General features: G+C 31.3%; 1 protein-coding gene across 1 annotated transcript; it reads left to right on the top strand.

The window, feature by feature from the left end:
* The first annotated feature begins 14,892 nt into the window (after positions 1 to 14,892).
* LOC123227731 (L-type lectin-domain containing receptor kinase IX.1-like) lies at positions 14,893 to 17,011 on the top strand. The gene has a single exon (XM_044652847.1). The coding sequence runs from the start codon at positions 14,893 to 14,895 to the stop codon at positions 16,966 to 16,968; it is 2,076 nt and encodes a 691-aa protein (XP_044508782.1). The 3' UTR covers positions 16,969 to 17,011.
* Positions 17,012 to 20,980: the final 3,969 nt, after the last annotated feature.

The raw sequence follows: 20,980 nt of genomic DNA, 5'->3' as shown, positions 1-20,980 counted from the left end.
ATGAGCAATATTAACGTTACCATCAGTTTGTTCTATGACTTTCACCGGATTAAGGTAAGTCTTGGATTTAAATCTATATTCGAATTAAGCGCGTTAAATTCAAATTAAAACAATTTCAATTTATCAAAATCAATACTAATATTGGAGTTTGTCCCACTAGTAATTCTTTTTCTTCCTTAATGATTGTTTTTTTTTTTTTTCTATGTTATTAATTATCCTCTTATTATTCATTAATTCAAACCAGTTTAAACTAATTATTCTAAATTTGAGTTGAATTTAAACTACTTGTTGTTTCAACTCCACCTTGCACTAATTAATTTTCGTAAATCGCCTAACTTTGAATAAGTGATACTTGAATTTTACCTTAGCTTCCCCCTGAAGTAAAGTGTGGAACCCTGTGAGAAGTAGGAACCAAATTAGGTAGCTGAATACGCCAAGAAAACAAAATTTTCTTCATTTCCCACTACAGAAAGTCTAAATAATATACAGTTAGTGTTTCAATTTTGGGAAAAAATTTATCAAATGATTCTTGTACTTTTCTCATATGACTGAGTTGTTGAGCAAATTTGAATATTTTTTTCTACATATTTTACCAGGTTTTGGTGAAGACGAAATTGATGGATATTAATTGCTATTTCTAAAATAATAATATATCGTTGATATATTCCTCAAAGTCCTCCTCATTAGAGTCGAATGCATAATTAGTTCTGGTAGTTGAATGAACTAAGAATTCAATTTTCATTGTCGTATTATATGGAAATGAAATAATTATAAAATCCCAATTTTTTATTTTGATTGCACTCTATCATGTATATGGTCCTATTTTTTGTTTGGAATTTGTGATTGAAATCTTTACCATGGTTTTCCTACCAAACTCGGGCATTATCTCGTGAAAGAATTGATTCAGATCAATTAATGGTCAAACTAGTTAAGTTTTTAAAGATTATTTTCTCTTTTGTTTTGTTCAAGGGTTAAATTGATATATATTTGAGGTCATTTTGTTGTTTTCATATTGTGGAGGGATCAAAGAAATTTTCCTTGGTGAGCATAAAAACAAAGTGAGAGATAGCAAAAGTCTTATATACGAACCAATGTTTTTTATAATTTTTTTCTCTGCCTTTAATTTCCTCTTTGATAGTTCATTTTTATATTGATCTTGTTATTTCTAACTTCTTGCAATGTCAATATTCTCATTTTTAACTCCATGTTGTATCAATATTCTTTTTGACAACTTCTCTCACACCGATATCCTCATTTCTAACCGTTGTGTCATTTTCACATTATAAAGCTCCATCCCACACTAATCTTATCATTTCCACCTGTCTTCACACATTCTCATTTCCAACAACTTACTCAAAAAATCTTTCATAATGTTTAGGGAACATTGGTTAAATCAATGATTCACCTACAACCCTATGCAATTTTTTGGTTAAATTGTAGTTCAAAGCATGGTAGTCGAATCATATATCGAGAATTTAATTTTATGTATTATATATCAAGTATTATATTGTATCGTATGATAAACTTTTAAAAAATAAAATAATAAAAATATAATAAACACGTTATCATTTTAAAAAATATTACAAACTCTTATAAAAATATAAAATTTTTCATATACACTCGTACCATATCATCATTTTTTTAAAAGTGTATTAATTCATATCGATAATAAGTATCATATCATAAAATACATATCATATCATACTATAAATTTATTGAATCGTATTAATTACAATATATTTCATGATACATATCGTTTTTATATATATCATATCATATTATAGGATACTGATAATTATGATTCAAAACAATATTTATTGAACTGCCACTTATGCTTACCCATGCTTACCAAACTTGGTCAACTAATTTGATCTTGGTTTTAAACCCATAATATTTACAAAGTAATGGAAGATTAAACCTTAAACCCAAAAAAAAAAAAAAAATCATAGGAAAAAATCCAGTCAACATTAGTACTCATAGTTTTGTAGATTTTTGGAACATTATTTCATTTTAATTCTGAATTAACAATTACATCATTGTGCTGATTCTCTTATTTGGACGGAGTAACCCTTTCAAGTATTTTAGCTTATCAGTGGCAGATTACATTACAAAAATCTTACCAAAAATTTTTTTAAGCCTACCTATTCTGCTCCTACATATTCAACTTCTCTGGCAAAAGCGATAATCTTGAAAAATAAAGGGAATATTTATGAAGATTGCGTTTTGGAGTCCATATATATATCTTCTCATATGTCGGCAGTTCTGAACGAATAACAGATCCACTTCTTCGTTCTCCAAGCCACTTTAATTTTGACTCTTGATTATCCCATCCAGTCCACCTATATCTTCCTTGTATTATAACTACAAGTTCTTGTTTTGTCTGAGAGATGCAGATTTCGATTTAGAAGGAAAGAAATTTTGTTAGATTCGATACACATGCAGGTTGTGGCTAGTTTCTAGTTATTGATTGTTGTTGTTGTATGCTATTTTCTAGAGTTATATAAGAGATTCTTGAAGATTTTTCTGGGATTGTTGATGATGGATTGTGTTTCATTTCTCAAGTCTTTGACTCAAGGGATTGATTTTGGACGTGGGTTTTTGGTGTTTGGGCGTTTGTCGCAAGTTTTTAAGACTTTGTTGTTGGTTTTGATGTTGTGCTTAGGGTTTAAGTTTCTGCAATTCAGTCTGCAAGGAAAAGGCTTAGTTCATTTTTTTTTTTTTTTAGGTTATATTAGAGGGAAATGGAGTGAGAAAACAAATGTGGTCCGCCATTCAAGCTCTTGGACGACTCAAATTCGAAGTCAACAAATGATGTTTCGGAATCGGTAGAATGTTGTGAAGAAGATGAGTTGTCCGACGTAGAATCACTGAGAAAATTTGTGAAAATGGAGAGGCAAAGGGCCAATGTGGCATGTAGGGAGCTCGAGAAGGAAAGAATGGCAGCGGCATCGGCGGCGGAAGAGGCCATGGCCATGATTTTGAGGCTGCAAAACGAGAAAATGTTCAGCAGAAATTGATGCCAATCGATTCCGGAGAATGGCGGAGCAGAAACAGGAGCATGATGAGAAGTGATTCAATCACTGCAATGGATTGTGATGAGACATGAGTCTGAGAAGAGTTTGTTGGAGGAGAAGTTGAAGATTTATGAAGAAAAATTGAAGCAATTTGTGAAGGAAGAATCAGAAATGGATGAATTTGAACGAGTTGATACTGATGAGGATGATGAGATGTTTGAGTCATTTAGAATCGGAATGCATTGTCGAGTATGTAAGTTTCTTATTGTTATTGTAAATTCAACAAATAGTTGATTTGGCTCTTTTTTTTGGTCAATCTAATTACTCAATTAATAATATAAACAGCTTTCATGTTTCCTCTTTCTGACTTTATTTCCATGAATTCTAATAGGGTTGCATTCAATTGGGTCAATTTCAAATAACGTTTAACCTAATATCCATAAATTAAGTATTAATATTGCCTCGAAAATAAATATTTTAGATTTGATTTCAGTTGAGTTTAAATTTAATGTTAAATTTTACACAAACTTAACTTATTTTTTAAAATGAATTAGGACAAATGAGAGAGAAATATGTGACATCAAAGTTTGTATATAATTTAACCTAATAAATAAAATGTTTTTCATATTATTTTCACTAGTTTTTGCGTAATATAAGAATAATATAATAATTTACAATGTTTCTAATACTCTATATAAAGGTAGTTCATTTTTTTCTATTCTTTTCCCCTCTTTTTCTTATATACAAAATTTTCGAAAAAAAGTATAATTTTTCTCAAGGTTTTAGCAATAATGTGAATTTAAATGATTAAGTCATGTCTATATTAACAATATTTTGTTTATGTGAAAGTTAATATCACTATTATAAAAACAACGTAATATAAAATTTGATTGAGACTCTCTTATGATCAACACAAAAGAATTTTTTTTTTTTCATAAATTGTAGTTTTAATGTGATTTAGTTTGAATATGTTGTAGGGCTTTAGACTGAAGAATCGATTAATGAATATCCACTATTTATAGCACTTGGTTATGTTTGGAGGTTTAACTTTAAAATGCCTAGTTTAATTATACAACAATTTCATCTTAAATAATGTAAAACATCTTTTTTTTTTATATAATTGTATACATTAGCAAAAAGAATGAAAGGGCTTACAGAAAAATATCCGAATACAACCTACGCTCCTTCCTTCCAACAACAAGGATAACTCATAATCTATATAAAACTAGAAAAGGTAACACAATAAGAAAACTAATCAAACGACATCATCTCCTTTTCAAAGTTTATCTTAGTCCCACTATGATAAAATTCAAGAGAAGACAAAAACAATTATTCTAACTTTACAGGATGAAAGAGCATACCCAACCAACGGCAAAACATTCACAAGAAATATTTGTCACAGGCAACAAAAATAAAATTCACTTGTACAGAACCAGCAGCGGCTGGCCCGCCCCTAAACGCCGCCTGGAGGAAATCATGGTCCAGCTACTGCAGCTTTTGGAAGAGCTTGACATACAGCGGGCCGACACATCCAGGTTGCAGCAGAGTTCCTCTGTGGGCACAGCCAAAATGAAAGACATACGCTGGACCCAGAAAGTACTGAGACAGGAAGGAGGAGCAGCAGCCAGGGTCAAAAATGTATACCTCCTGGAATCCCAAACTGTAAGTGATGCTTACAAGCAGGAAGAGGTGACTAGTTTCTGCCTGGATTCTAGAGAAAAAAGTGGGCTGATCTGGAGAATTCCTGCCTCTGCAGTGAGTTCTGGGAAGCTGAAAATGAGACAGTATACATCCCATCCCATCAATACAACATTTCCGCAGTGTAGATTGGCCAAGATGGGCAGACAAAATAATCTCATTGCAGAGCTATTATGGAGCAGAATCTGGGCAGAGAAACCAGCAGGGGAATCAGATTTCCATGAAAGCTCCTGTTGCAGATCTCCCTGGAAAATGCACTCTGGGATGCAGAACAGAGGAAACACAACAGGGGAAAAAAACTTGACACTTTCTGGACTAGTTTCCTTGGCAGGAAGTTGGATCTTCACACAGCTGCACCTTAACACCCTTGTGAACTCCAAGAGCAGGAAGTGGACTCCTGACACCAGCTTGCAGCAGTAAGCAGATGCAAATTCAGAAATTTCCCCAACCGTAGTCTTCTCCTGCAGATTCTGCGTCCTGTCAATTTTCTAAGCTGGAAGCATTTTCTACAGCCGCTCAAATTTGTCCCGATGATGTAGAAGGATCCAACAAGTCTGAAAGTCTCACAGAGCAACCTAGGCTCAATGAATAATCTGAATGTCTCATTCCAGCCTTCAGCCTTGGATATGGTACTGCAGTAGGTGGCAGTTCTATAATCCCGAGGAATGTTGGGCAGAAAAATAAACCAAAAATAGAATCTGCGAAAAAACAACCAGGTTAGTAAAAACCACCGGTTGTCCAGCAGGTTAGTAAAAACATCTTATTGATTAAACGTTTGAACATTATTCAACATCATTATCACTCATGCAATAGTAATACATAAGATATAAGACAAATAAATATAAATGAAAAAGAACGTATAACATGACTTGACATGAATTTTCCAGCTGATTAATCCTTAAAACCCCCATTTACCAATGTTAAAGAACTTATATCATTTAAAAATCCTAAATATGAAAATTATGTACACATTAATAGTAAATCAGTATAATAACAATAAATTTAGCTTCAAATTATGAATTTCAAGTTAAAATTATCTTAAATCTGTCTTGGAATTATCAAATTTAGAGTTAAAGATTAGATAATTCCCCAATGAATCTAAGAGGTAAAAATGATTTTTTTAAAGTACTTGGTTTCTTTCAACAGTAACAGTACCACACCCAGTATGCACTGTTCGTACTTTATATCTTATCATCCCGCATACAAAAGGAGTCATCATGCATGTGCTACAAAAGTTACAGGAGCTTTTTGCAATCTCCGATTTAAAATTTTGCTGGTAAGTCTTTTTTGTATTTCTTGTGTGCCACTTACTCCTCATGCACGTCTCTGATCTTCCCCTGTAAATATTAGAATTGTAATGATAAAGTGGTTGAAGACTATTTAGCAGTTCTGCAGATTGGAAAACGAGTTTCTCATTGAGCAGCGGTTGTTTTAATTGCTATGATGCGATGAACGGTCAATACTCAACAAAAGGTAATTCTTTTGCACAGTAATAAATTTTATATTTTGACCATGGTTATTTATCCGCATTAGCAGACTTATAAAAGCACAGCAAAGAACTAAAATTAGCATTGCATGGGCTGCAGCTATAGCATAATTTAAGGTAGAAAATAAAAGTTACCATAATGAAAGTTAAACCAGGTTGCATATCCAATGCAAAAGAGACTTGAGATTTTAGGCTCTATAATTGAATTGAAATAAGATCCCAGCCTTGTATCTTCAGGAAAACTTTGACAGGAAGTATAAACACATATCTTGACTTCTGAAGCAGGGTTCGGTGGCTGGTTTGGTTCCTGTTTTAGTTTGTTGTAGCGTTCAATAACAGACGCCATGCTGCCAAAAGGATTTTCAGATTAGAGTGGCCGTAGGCTGTAAAAATATCAAACTCATTTCAAATAGCATTACAAAATTGAAAAAAAAAATATTAATATATTTGAAATGTATAAATATTTTGGAGGGAGCTTGTGTTTAAATGTAGTTAAATTTAATCAACATCGAGTACAAGCAAGTCATAATAGGTGAGCAAACGAGTTACATGTTGTAACCTATGTAGCACAAATACGGAAACATGGAAACATAAACATGGAAACGCATTTTATAAAAAATATAGGAAATGAAAACATGAAAAAATTTATAAATATGAAAAATATAAGATTTTTTTATAAATACCAAATTTTTTATAACAAAAATACATAAATTTGTATAGTATAAAAATAAATAATAAAAAATAATAAAGAGGAAGAATATTATAAAATGAAATCATAGAATCTATCGTAAATTATTTTTATGTAAACACATATTGATATTTAAAAGAAAACAATAATACACACTAATCTATATAACATGCTGGAGAGGAGATAAATAACACATCAAAGAATGGAGAGGAGATGAATTCAGTATGAGATTTAGAGATACTTCGAGTTTAAAAATATAAAAGATGTGTGTTTAATCGATTTTACAATTTTTTTAAAAGAAAAGTGTTTCAAAAATTAAACATCCCTAAAACATTTTATACAAGTTTCAGGGAGTTTAAAAAACGAGAACATTTCCAAAATGTGGAATCTCATCTCATTGTGAGTTTTCATGCTTCCCGATTGTAACAATCTATATAGATACGAGTATAGATGTTGATGTGCCAAACTTTCTTGGTTTTTGGAAATTAGCTTGAATGAAACAATTTTGACTTGTCTATTAAAAGGAAAACTCCTTCAAACACTACTACAATTAAGGCTAAAGCTAAAAATGTCTAACTTAAGATCAATTCAAATTCTAATAAGTTAGCCTAGGATCAATAAAAGATTGATGAGTACAAGTTAGAATTGACCCTATGTGACAACTTTTAATTTGCACACCCAGACATGTGAATTTTTTTTTATTATATATTGGTACCTTATATAAAAAAAAAGATGATTTTTTTAATAAAGTATTGTATATTGCATAGTTTGATATGTTACTTAAAATTAACAATAAAATTATTTAATCACAATCTCCCTAACAGTTACAAAGTTCTTTTAGACAAATCATTTTTCATGTAATTACTCTTCTAAAAAGGTGTATTAACGTATATTAATAAAATTATCAGCACAAATCGAAATGTATATATCAATTTTCAATTTATCTTAAGATATGTATTATTTTTTACTTGAATTATATTATATTATATTGTATGTGTGATGGTTTAGATGACACTAATAATTATAAATACAAATGTTTCTAATCCGAGTTAATATTATTATAATTGTTTTTAGGCCAAAGGACTTATTCCTACCCAAACTATGTTGTATTCTAAGTTTCTACCCTTTAACTTTGAAAATCTCATTTACCTATCTATGAGCGGTTAAAGTTAACGAAACCTTAACCCTTTAAAATTTTATCTCATTCCCTCCTAAACCTTAAAAACTAACAATTTCTCCCTTAGATCAAATTTTAAAAAATAACATTTTTCCCTTAAGGTTTAGTTTTCAAACTCGGGTGTTATCGTCAGTAGCTTCTCCTTCCTGACACTTCTTCTCCCTCCAAAAATCTCTCTCCTCTCACTTAAACCTTTAGCGGTATCAATTGAAGCCGCAAAGACAAAGACAAAGACGAAGACGAAGACGAGGACAAAGATTTCATCATTGTTTGGGAAGATGATCATCTTCCCAAAAGAAGATGAGTGTCTTCTTTCTCTTCTTCTAGGAAGACCTAGGAAGACGAAAAGTCATCTTCCTGGCTTTCATCATCATCGGTCGAAGGTCTAAGTGAGAGGAGAGAGATTACCAGAGGAAAAGAAAGCATCGGGAGAGAGAGGCCTCTAGCAATAGCCCTAGAGTTTAAAAACTAAACCCTAAGGGGGAAGATGTCATTTTTTAAAAATTGGCCTATGAGGGAAATGGTTAGTTTTAAGGGTTTATAAGAGGAAAATGAGATAAAATTTAAGTTTATTTTTAATATTATAGATGAAATAACGATTTTACCCTTAAAACTAACAGACTTAGTCTTCCGTTAGTGGATAAATGAGATTTCCAAAATTAAGAAGTGTGAATTTGGACAAACAACATACTTTATGTGAGAATAAGTCTTTTGGCCTTGTTTTAAAATTAAAAATATATTATTTCAGTTTCAAACTAGATATAAAATATTATTGAATATCATTTTCCTATAATTTACTAAGTTGGAATGTTGACATTAATTAATAATATTTGATGGAAGACTTTTCGCTTATTAATAATTTCTAAATTATTTAGGGAGTTCATATGGACCTGACTATTATTTATTTAGGTTTATAATTGTTAAATAGTATCTGACTGCATTGTTTTCACACTTAGATTAGGTATTGATTTGATTAAGGGACTCATTCATGTTTTAATCAATCGGATCAAACATTGAATCAGTAAGTTATTTGAATAAATGTTAAAAATAATATTCAAACTTAATAGAAACATAATATGATGATAGCAGGTGTATATTCTATATGAGATTATAGAATATAGGGAATATTTCTTTCTTGGCCAAAGGACTATTTCCCACCCAAGTATAGTTGTGTTCTCAAAGTTATACTCATAAAGTTTGAAACTTTATAAGCCGTGAAACCATTGCCACCACTAAGGGTTGATTTATTAAAGTGATATAGGGAATATTTCTTTCTTGGCCAAAGGACTATTTCCCACCCAAGTATAGTTGTGTTCTCCAAGTTATATTCATATAGTTTGAAAAACTCAAAGTTTCATCTATGGGCCAATTGTCATTAGGATTTTTGTTAGAAACAAAGAAAAAATTGTCGTTTTACTAATAAAATTAAAAAAATATAAAACTTATTATATTTTCCTTCTTAAATTTTAAAAACTAACAACTTGACTCTTGTCTAAAGTTTTCTAACTTTGAAAAGTCACGTTCCTCACGCCCCCCCCCCCCCCTCCCAAAAAAAATTTCTTCATCCCTCCGGTCACCATCTCTGGTGTTGACAATCTTCTCTTTCTACTTTAAACCATTGGCCAGTGAAGAGGAAGTAATCTGGAATAGATCTCTTCATCAGAGATGAAAAGATTTGAACATGAAGAGATCGAAATCTCTCAAATCTTTTCGCCGATGAAAAGATCCTGATCTTTTCATTGATGAAGAGATCTATTTTAGATTGCTTCTCATGTGTTAACCAATGGTTTAACATAGAGAAGGGAGGTTGTCGGTGCTAGAGATGGTGGCTGAGAAGAGAAGAAAAAAATCCTAAGGTTTTAGGAGAAAATGTGACATTTCAAAGTTAAAAAATTTTAGGTTGGGGTGAAATGTTAGTTTTTATAACTTAGGGGGAAATACAACAAATTTTATATTTTTTTAATATTATTAGTAAAATAATGATTTTACCCTTGTCTCTAACAAAAAATTTTAACCTCAGTTGATTAATGGATGAGATTTTAGATTTTTCAAATCTCATGGATGTGACTTTGAGAACGCAACTAAATTTGAGTGGTAAATAGTCTTTCGGCCTTCTTTCTTTCATATAAAAAATAAAGAATCTTTATAAGCTACCACTACATTTGCAAAGGTGCAAGCACACACGTATGCGCATGCGCGCACACACACACACACATATATATATATATGTGTGTATGTGTGTGTGTATATATATATATATATATATATATATATATATATATATATATATAATATTGATGTTATTTGGATTAGATATTTTAGGAAAGCCCTTTGGTTGATCTCAAAGAAGGTTCAGAAATAGGTAAAAAGAAAGAATTGATTTGATTTCGAGACCTTAATCTTTGCTACAAATAATATTAGTTTATATACGATGAGAAATAACTAGCTGACAACCCTTATCAATTCTAATTGTAGTCATTGAATACTTAAAAAACAAACACAAAATCCTTAATTCATTAACATAGCTAAGTGAAAAATATCTAAATAACTTCGCAAAGATTCTCATTTAGATTGTAAAACTCCGTGCAAAGCTCATTCTATTTCATCAACCATAGATTGAACAAACATGAGTGAACTCTAGCCATTTGATTTGAGAGAAACCCAGATTCTATGAAGGTGAAAAAGAATAAAAAGATCAAAAGAAAAGAAAATGAAACCTGATAGAACATACTCTAATAATCATGATATTGTTATTGATTTCAGTATGAGACATTAAACTATGAAAGTTTATCATATTTGAGCTTTTGCATTCTCTAATATCTATACAACTCGATACGCGAGTGGGTTTTGCAATTTGAAGGTGCATTAAATTCAGAATTATTAAGTAAGAATTAAGTTAAAACTAGATTTACTATTCATAAGGGAATTTTTAATAATTTAGTTTCATTAAGGTTTCCAAAATAGGAAATTGTGCCATGCACATGAAAACCCTAACTTAAAAAAAGCCCGAGTAGTGAATTCTCCTTCTAGCTTTCTAACTAGAAAAAATAAGTTGCATCATCATCTAAATTGCCATGAGATAGAATTGAAATACAAGACAAAACAAAAACAAAAATATGATTGAATCAACTAGTTAAATCAGTTTAATTAAAATTTGATGGTCAATTTAGTCCGAATTGATGTTTAAACTCATTGTTTTCTAAATATTGATATGCACAACCATAATTCTGGTTGGTTGTGTTATTCTTATCTATATGTAATTTATTTTAACTTACTTGGATATTAGAAAGATAATGTTGGTCATAAAACTTGAAGGCCAAACAACTATTTCCCACCCAAGGTATGCTGTAATGACAAGTTTTCACCCTTTAACTATGGAAACACCAAACACCCACCCATGATCGGTTAAATTTAACAAAACCCTAACGGTGATAAGGGTAAAATCGTCATTTTCTCTAGAATATTAAAAATAAACTAAAATAGAATATATTTTGCCCCCGTAAACTTTAAAAACTAAAATTCCCCCTAGCCTAAGTTTTAAAAAATTACAGTTTCACCCTCCCGAAGCATTGTCGACTGTCTCTGGCTCCATTGCCGACGGTCTCTCCCTCCCGAAGCATCTTCACCTTCCGGAGATCTCTTTCCTCCCATTTGGACTTCCAATCGGAGTCGGAGAAGCTGTGAAAGACGAAGAACTTCGTCGGGGAAGACGAAGTTCTTTGTCTTCCCAGTCGTTGTCGTCATCTGGGAAGATGACGTCTTCCCAGACGAAGACAAGACGACGAGACGACTCGTCGTCCTCTGGGAAGACGAGATCGATCGATCTCGTCTTCGTCGTCTGAGAAGAAGATTTCTCTTCCCAAACGGCTTCTCTCTACATCGGATGCGTTGAGGTCGAGTTGAGAGGGATCATCGGTGGAAGAGAAACCGTTGGGAGGGAAAGACGGCCGGTGATGGCACCGGAGAAAACGACGGAGAAGGGTTTGGAAATTGGAAGGGTTTGGAAATAAACCCTAGGGGGCAAATGCAATTTTTTCAAACTTAGCTTAGGAAAAAAATGTTAGTTTTTAAACTTTTAGGGGGGAAAATGAGATTAAATTTACCACCATTAGGGTTTTTGTTAAATCTAACCAGCCATGGGTGGGTGTTTAGTGTTTCCATAGTTAAAAGGGGGAAACTTGTCATTACAGCATACCTTGGGTGGGAAAAAGTCGTTTGGCCAAACTTGAATCTAAACATGTTTTAATGGTAGCAAATTTGTCATCAAGTTAAATTCGTTTTCTATTGAATTAATTCAGTTTAATGTATAAAAATTTAACTATGTCAGTAATATCATGTTAACATTACCATTCCACCAGTCGATCTAACCAATCGAAGCTTGGATTGGTCTTTTGATCCGATCAATGCGAAAAATATCTACGTGCATGTGTTTCGTTGATTACTTTCCTGGGATATATATATATATATATTTCCTGCCTCTATAAATAATAAAAAATTGCAATGGGATGAAAAGATATTAGTTCAGTAACCGCTATTGTTTATTAAATCAAAATAGAATAAAATATTTGCACAGTTCGGAAATACACATTGCCGATTTCAATTCTATATTTCTTTAGTTTAACTGTCCAAGTTGATAATATCAAAGGTGATAATGAGATATTATATTTTGAGCGTGTAGTGTTAGAGAAATTAAATGCAATTGTATTGTCAATTGCCGAAGGCCGCCCAAGGTTTGTCCAGATGGTGGTGTCGAGATTAGTACGAACAAGAATTTCATCAAAAGAAAATTATAAATCTTTAGAGTTATATTGTTGTTTTACTCATCTAAGTCATAAATTCATGATTTTACCAAATCAAATAATAAATAACTCAAACTTAATTTGACAATAATTAAACTAAATCCAGTTGGATACAAATCAAGCTTCAAACAACTTATAAATAATTCGGTTTGAATGCAAACATAACTATGCCCCTTATCATGTCCAATAGACTGCTTATCACTATTTCAGCCGTTGACATGGTGAATACATAGAGTTATGAAGGCCAAAAGACTTGTTCTCACCCAAGTTTAGGTATAATTTCAAACTCTTACCCACCAACTTTAAAAAATTCAAAATCTCACTCATAAATAAAATTTTCAATAAAAGTTAAAGGTAAAATCATTATTTAACAAAAAATTTAAAAAACTAAAATTTTATTGTACATATAGTTTCAATCATTGCCCGCAAGCCATCAATTTGACATAGTCAAACAAAGTTGCCTCTCAAATATTGAAGACTGACTGACTTCTCATTTTTATTTTAATGGCTTCTGCCAAATTTTTGAAACCATACTGAATCCTTTCCTCAAAGATGTCTGTTCTTCTCCATCTCAACATACTCACCGTACTGATATCTCTTACAATCGCGTTGGTAACATTATTTGAATAAATGTTAAAAATAATATTCAAACTTAATAGAAACATAATATGATGATAAGAGATGTATATTCTATATGAGATTATAGAATATAGGGAATATTTCTTTCTTGGCCAAAGGACTATTTCCCACCCAAGTATAGTTGTATTCTCAAAGTTATACTCATAAAGTTTGAAAAACTCAAAGTCTCATCTATAAGCCAATTGTTATTAGAATTTTCTGTTAGAAATAAAGATAAAATTATCGTTTTACTAATAAAATTAAAGATGTTTTCTAAATGAATATAGTTTGTATAATTTTTTATATTTTATAAAATAAAGATGTTCTCTAAAAGTTGTTTGTCAAAATAAACTACTATTAATTGTTTTATATGTCAATATTTCTTATTTGAAATTTCAAAAATTATATTAAAATTTTGAATATTATAATAAAAGATAAACATGTATATCAAGATCCACATTAATATCTCAAATTATTAATAATTCAAAAGTCAATCTTAGAGAAATTTAATATAATATTAAATTATAATAAATGCTATACTATATATGAAAACTAAATTAAATTTTTAAACATATTTTTCTATATTATAGATTAATCCAATGTGTTTCTAGTTGTTAATTTGTTTTGTACCATCAAGTACACTTAAAATAAATTAATTATATATAATTTTATAATTAATATTTACGTTTTAGTAAATTTGTATCCTAAAAATTTGTATTATAATTTTAAAATCAATAGAATTGATAAGTTTAAATTAGGTTTGAACTAGGGCTACAATAAAACTAAGTTAGATCAAATATTGTTATGTTTGAATTTGGTTTGATTGTATTTTAGAAGACTCAAACTTGAATTTGATAAACTCATGCTTTGTTGATTCGAGTTTGAAATAACAATTATTAATTTGAGTTTGCGATAAATAAATTATAATTAAATCAAGTATTTTATATATTTAATAATTCTCTCATTCAAAGTTTGGGTGGGGGACGTTTAAGAGATTTAACAATGTCATTTTCAATCTGAGCCGCAAACTCTAGAGCTTCAAACCCTGGAGCTCATCAAACCATATAACAACGGGTTTGAACTGGATTCTTTATGAGAGCAACTTAGGAAAAATTAACTATGTCCCTCCCTCATCACAGGTCAAAAAGTCCACTTATGACAAATTCAATCGTTGACATTGTCAACTTTTTTTTTGTAAATTCTAAGAGCTTTTGACATTGTAAACACGTACTATTAAAGTTTCTTTTATTAAATACATATATTTTCAATCGTTGCCCGCAAGCCATCAATTTGACATAGTCAAACAAAGTTGCCTCTCAAATATTGAAGATTGACTGACTGACTGACTTCTCATTGTTATTTTAATGGCTTCTCCCGAATTTTTGAAACCATACTAAATCCTTTCTTCAAAAATGTCTGTTCTTCTGCATCTCAACATACTCACTGTACTGATATCTCTTACAATCGCATCGGTAACTTCATTAAACTTCAAGTATGACAACTTCAGTTATAAAAATGATGATGGCATTGCTCGTGAGAGAGATTGCACTGTCCGATATGATGGTATCATTCAACTAGTACAAAGTGAAATTCAAGTTGGTCGAGCGTTTTATAATAAAAGCTTGCCGCTTTGGGACAAAACGACGAGAAGACTCACAGACTTCTCCACCCATTTCTCTTTTGTTATCGATTCTGAATACAGGTCTTATTACGGAGATGGGATGGCATTCTTCCTTGCGCCTGAAAATTCAACAGTTCCTACTTATATGGGTGGAGGCTCTTTCGGCCTTACGAATGACAAGGAGCCCTTAAATTCAACATCCAATCCGTTTGTTGCAGTGGAGTTTGATATTTATCACAACGATTGGGATCCGCTTGGTGAGCATGTTGGTATTGATATCAGCTCTATGCGCTCAATGACAAATGTTACATGGTGGAGTACGAGTAACATCAAGGGTGGAGTGAAAAATGAAGCATGGATCAGCTACAATTCAAGTACACAAAACCTAAGTGTAGCTTTCACTGGCTTTAGAAATAATGTCACAGTGATGCAGTACCTTGATTATAAAATAGATTTGAGGGAGTTTTTACCTGAGTCGGTCAAATTTGGCTTCTCAGCAGCAACCGGAAGCTCATTTGCAAAGTTTAATGTTTACACTTGGGAATTCAATTCAACCTTAGAAGCTGCAAATCCTTTTGTTGAGAGAGAAAGAAGAGGAAGAAAAATTACATCAGAGCTTGCAGTGGGACTGAGTATTGGTGGAGCTGCTTTGGTTGGAGGGTTGGTTTTGCTTTGGCTTGTTTCCATGCGTAGGAAGAGATACAACCAAGATGATGAAGATAAACAAATGTTCAGCGAGTATATTGATGATGATTTTGAAAAGGGAACGGGACCCAAGAGGTTTCCGTACAAGGAATTGGCTGAGGCAACAAATAATTTCAACGACCAACACAAGTTAGGAGAAGGAGGCTTTGGTGGGGTTTATAAAGGATTCTTGAGGGAATCCAATTCTTATATTGCAGTTAAGAGAGTTTCAAAAGGGTCTAAACAAGGAGTAAAGGAGTATGCATCAGAAGTGAAAATTATTAGCAGATTGAGGCATAAGAATTTGGTGCAACTTCTTGGTTGGTGCCATGAGAGAAAGGAACTCCTGCTTGTTTATGAATTTATGCCTAATGGTAGCTTAGATTCTCATCTTTTTAAAGAAAATAGTTTATTGACATGGGAGATGAGGTATAAAATTGCTCAAGACTTGGCCTCAGGATTGCTGTATTTACATGAAGAATGGGAACAATGTGTTGTGCATAGAGATATAAAATCAAGCAACGTTATGTTGGACTCAAATTTCAATGCTAAGATTGGAGATTTCGGATTAGCTAGGCTTGTGGAGCATTCAAAAGGGCCACCAACCACAGTTTTGGCAGGAACAATGGGCTACATGGCTCCTGAATGTGTCATCACAGGCAAAGCTAGCAAAGAATCAGATGTATACAGTTTTGGAGTTGTTGCTTTGGAATTGGCTTGTGGGAGGAACCCAATCAAGCCAATGGCAAAAGAAGGTGAAGTCTTTATGGTGCAGTGGGTTTGGGAGCTCTATGGAAGTGGGAAACTCCTGGAAGCAGCTGATCCAAGACTAAGTGAAGATTTTGATGAACAACAAATGCAAATGTTGATGATAGTTGGGCTGTGTTGTGCTCAACCAGATGAAAATCTCAGGCCTTCGATTAGGCAGGTCATTCGTGTGCTTAATTCTGAAGCTCCATTGCCTGTTCTCCCGCCCAAGATGCCTGTGCCAACATATTTAGCACCATCAGGGAACATCCCCATATCTGCATTTTCGATTTCGTATGGGGACATTATTTCTGAAGGAAGTCAAAACCTGAACCAGTCTTCTGCTTTTAATTCAAACTACCACTCCAACTCCTCACAGTCAACAGCATTTTCCAGTGCTTCTTCATCAGCAGCGCTTTTGAATAATACACATTAAATTTTGTTGTACATCTGTTTCTTTTCTTTTTTGAATCTGCAATGTTAATGTTACCATCAGTTTGTTCTATGACTTTCACCGTGGATTAAGCTGAGTCTCTGATTTAAATCTATATTCAAATTAACCTAGTTAAATTCAAATTAAAACAATTTCAACTTACCGAGATCAATATTAATATTAGAGTTTATCTTATTAATAATTCTTCTTCTTTTTTAGTAATTGTTTTTCTTTTTCTATGTTATTAATCATCCTCTTACTATTCATTAATTTAAATTAATTCAAATTTGTTATTCTAAATTCGAGATAAATTTAAACTTGTTCTTATTCCGATTGCACCATTATACTAATTAATTTTCGTGAATCACCCAACTTTGAATAATAGATACTTGAATTTTACCTTAGCTTCCTCCTGATGTAAAGTGTGGAATCCTCTGAGAAGTAGGAACCAAATTAGGCAGCTGAATTCGCCAAGAAAACAAAATTTTCTTCATTTCGCACTACAGAAAGTCTAAATAATATATAGTTAATTTTCCAATATTGGAAAAAAATTTATCGAATGATTCTTATACTTTTCTCATATGACGTAGCTGTTGAGCAAATTTGAATATTTTTTTCTACATATTTTACCAGGTTTTAGTGAAGACGAAATTGATGGATATTAACTGCTATTTCTAAAATAATAAATATATTCTTCAAAGTCCTTCTCATTAAAGTTGAATGCATATTTAGTTATGGCAGTTGAATGAACTAAGAATTTAATTTTCATTTTCGTATTATATGGAAATGAAATAATTATAAAATCCCAATTTTTTATTTTGATTGCTCTCTTTCATATATATGGTCCAATTTTTTGTTTGGAATTTGTGATTGAAATCTTTAACATGGTTTTCATACTAAGCTTGGATATTATCCCGCGAAAGGGTTGATTCTAATCAACCAATGGTCAAACCAATGAACTTTTTCGAGATTATTTTGTCTTTTTTGTTTTGCACAAGAGTTAAATTAATATATACTTAGGGGTCACTTTGTTGTTTTCATATTGTGTAGGGGTCAAAGAGATTTTCCTTGATGAGTATAAAAACAAAGTGAGAGACGGCAAAAATCTTATCTGCAAACCAATGTTCTTTTGATTTTTTACTCTACCTTTGATCACCTCTCTAGGGGCGTTTGGATGACGTCTTTTAACATTACCTTGGTAATATATCTTTTATTCTCTTATTTAGTTTATGAGTAATAAAATATTACAATAATCTTCTATTATCAATGTTGACGTGGTAGGTAATATAGGTGATAATCTGATTACCACATTCACCTTAGGTATTTAAAGATTACTGATGTACTCTTGAATTTATTATAATTATATTATTATTTATTAATTTTTTGAGATAAAAATAAATTTATTTTTAATTAATATAACAAATAATATAAAAAATATTTAAAAATAATTATATTTAAGGGCATTTAAGTAAAATAATTTATTAGTAATTTTTTATTACCTTTAACCAAACACAATAATTATTTATACCTATCAAATTTTATCAAACATAATACTCATTTATACTCAGTAATCTTCTAAGTAATCTATCTTTAAGGTAATTTTTCTATTTTGATAATAAAATATTACTCAAACCAAACACCCCCTAACAGTTCCTTCTGAAAATGATCAGGCCATTTCTAACTCTTCCCCTCATTTTTAACTCTATCTTTTGTCAATATCCTCTTTGGCAGCTTCTTTCACGCCGATATTCTCATTTTTAATCGTTGTTGTGTCATTCTCACATTTAAAAGCTGCATCCCACACTAATCTTATCATTTCTAATTGTCTCTAGGCATTCTCATTTCCAACAACTCACTCCCAAAATCTTTCACAATGTTTAGGAAACATTAGTTAAATCAATGATTCACTTACAGCCCTATACAGTTTTTCTAGTTAAACCATAGTTTAAAACATGATAATTAAATTGTGTATTAAAAGTTTAATTTTATGTATTATGAATGAGTATCGTGTTGTATGACACAATTTTTAAAAAATAAAATAATAAAAAAATAATAAACACGTCATCATTTTAGAAAATATCACAAACACTTATAAAGATATAAAATTTGTTATATTCACTCGTATTACATCATATTTTTTTAAAAAGTATATTGATCTGTATTGATAATATGTATCATATCATATGATACGTTCATTGTATTGTATTAATTATAATACACCTCATGATACATATTGTAACATCTCTAGTCCAATAACCTGACCTACTATTAAGATATTATTCATTTTGGATACACAGTTCATCATGATTTTGTTTCTAAGCTTTGTAATCCAAAATACATCTTAACATTTTAAAGAGTTTATAGGATAGTTAACCAGTCAAATTCTCTCACCCCTAACCGATGTGGGATATATAGACAAATTCAACATCTCTCTCGTGTTTTACAAACGTAGATTTGTTTAAGGGTATCATATACACCCCCTTACGAGACTCTGCGTCCTAACTGAGGTTTGTCTCACCATCATTCAAGAGGACATACGGAGCCGCTCTGATACCATTTGTAACATCTCTGACCCAATAATCTGGTCCACTGTTAAGATATTATCTATTTTGGATACACAGTCAAACCCAACATCTCTTTCATGTTTTCTCGATATGAGATTTGTCTAAATGTATTATACATATTATTTTTCATCTATATTATATTGTATCATAGGATACATATCGTATATCATAAAATATCAATAACTATGGTTTAAAGCAATAGTCATTGGACAGCCACACATGCTTACCCATGCTTAACAGACTAGTTGAACCAGCTAATTTGATCCCAGTTTTAAAACCATAATATTTGCAAAAGTCATGGAAGATTAAACCTTCAACCAAAAATTAAAAAAAAAAACATGGGAAAAAATCCAGTCAACATTAGTACACATAGTTCTGTTGATTTTTGGAATGTTATTTTATTTTAATTCTGAATTAGCCAATTACATCATTGTGTTGATTCTCTTATTTGTACGGAATAACCTTTTACAGTGCTCTAGCTTATCAGTAGTAGATTACATTACAAAAATCTTACCAAAAATTTAGTTTAAGCCTACCTATTCTGCTTCTACATATACGACTTTTCTGGCAAAAGCGAAACTCTTTGAAAGTTAAGCGAATGTTTATTAAGATTGCGCTTTGGAGCCCATATATATAACTTCTCAAAAGTCGGCAGTTCAGAACAAATAATAGATCCACTTTTTCGTTCTTTCAGCTCTCATAAGGTTTATAAGTACAAGGGTTAAAATTTATATTAGATAAAATCTTATTTTTTTATGTTTCATTTATTAAATATAGGATTTTTAGTTAGATATGTTGTCACTTGTATTCAGAAACACTTTAAGTTATTAAACTCATATTTAACTCGTGCTTTGATACCATATTAAAATATAAAGATTAAAACTTATATTATACAAAATCTTACTTTTTTATGTTCTAATTATTAGATATATGACTTTTAGTCTTTGCTCAACCGGTTTTTGGTTGGACAGGAATACTTTAGATTGTTAAACTCATCGTTTGGTTCGTACTCTGATACCATATTGGAAATATAATCCGTCGTTTGGTTCATACTCTGATATCATATTGAAAATATATATTGAACTTATAAATGTGAAAATTAAAACTCATATTATACAAAATCAATTGGCTTATGTTAAAGTTTAATCTATAACACTTATATACTACTTTCTTATATTGTATTTATTATAAATGGGACTTTATCTCCCACATTAATTTTGACACTTGATTATCCCATCAAGTGCACCTATATCTTGCTTGTATTATAACTATAAGTTCTTGTTTTGTCTGAGAGGTGCAGATTTCGATTTAGAAGGAAAGAAATTTAGTTAGATTCGATACACATGCAGGTTGTGGCTAGTTTCTAGTTATTGATTGTTGTTGTTGTTGTTGTATGCTATTTTCTAGGGTTATATAAGAGATTCTTGAAGATTTTTCTGGGATTGTTAATG

Source organism: Mangifera indica, chromosome 10 (assembly GCF_011075055.1).
Source record: "Mangifera indica cultivar Alphonso chromosome 10, CATAS_Mindica_2.1, whole genome shotgun sequence".
NCBI lineage: Eukaryota > Viridiplantae > Streptophyta > Magnoliopsida > Sapindales > Anacardiaceae > Mangifera > Mangifera indica.
This window is presented reverse-complemented; position numbering and strand designations above follow the sequence as displayed.

What these genes read in the sequence shown, in the direction of transcription:
- LOC123227731 (XM_044652847.1), top strand. Translation starts at nt 14,893, where the DNA reads ATGTCTGTTCTTCTGCATCTCAACATACTCACTGTACTGATATCTCTT.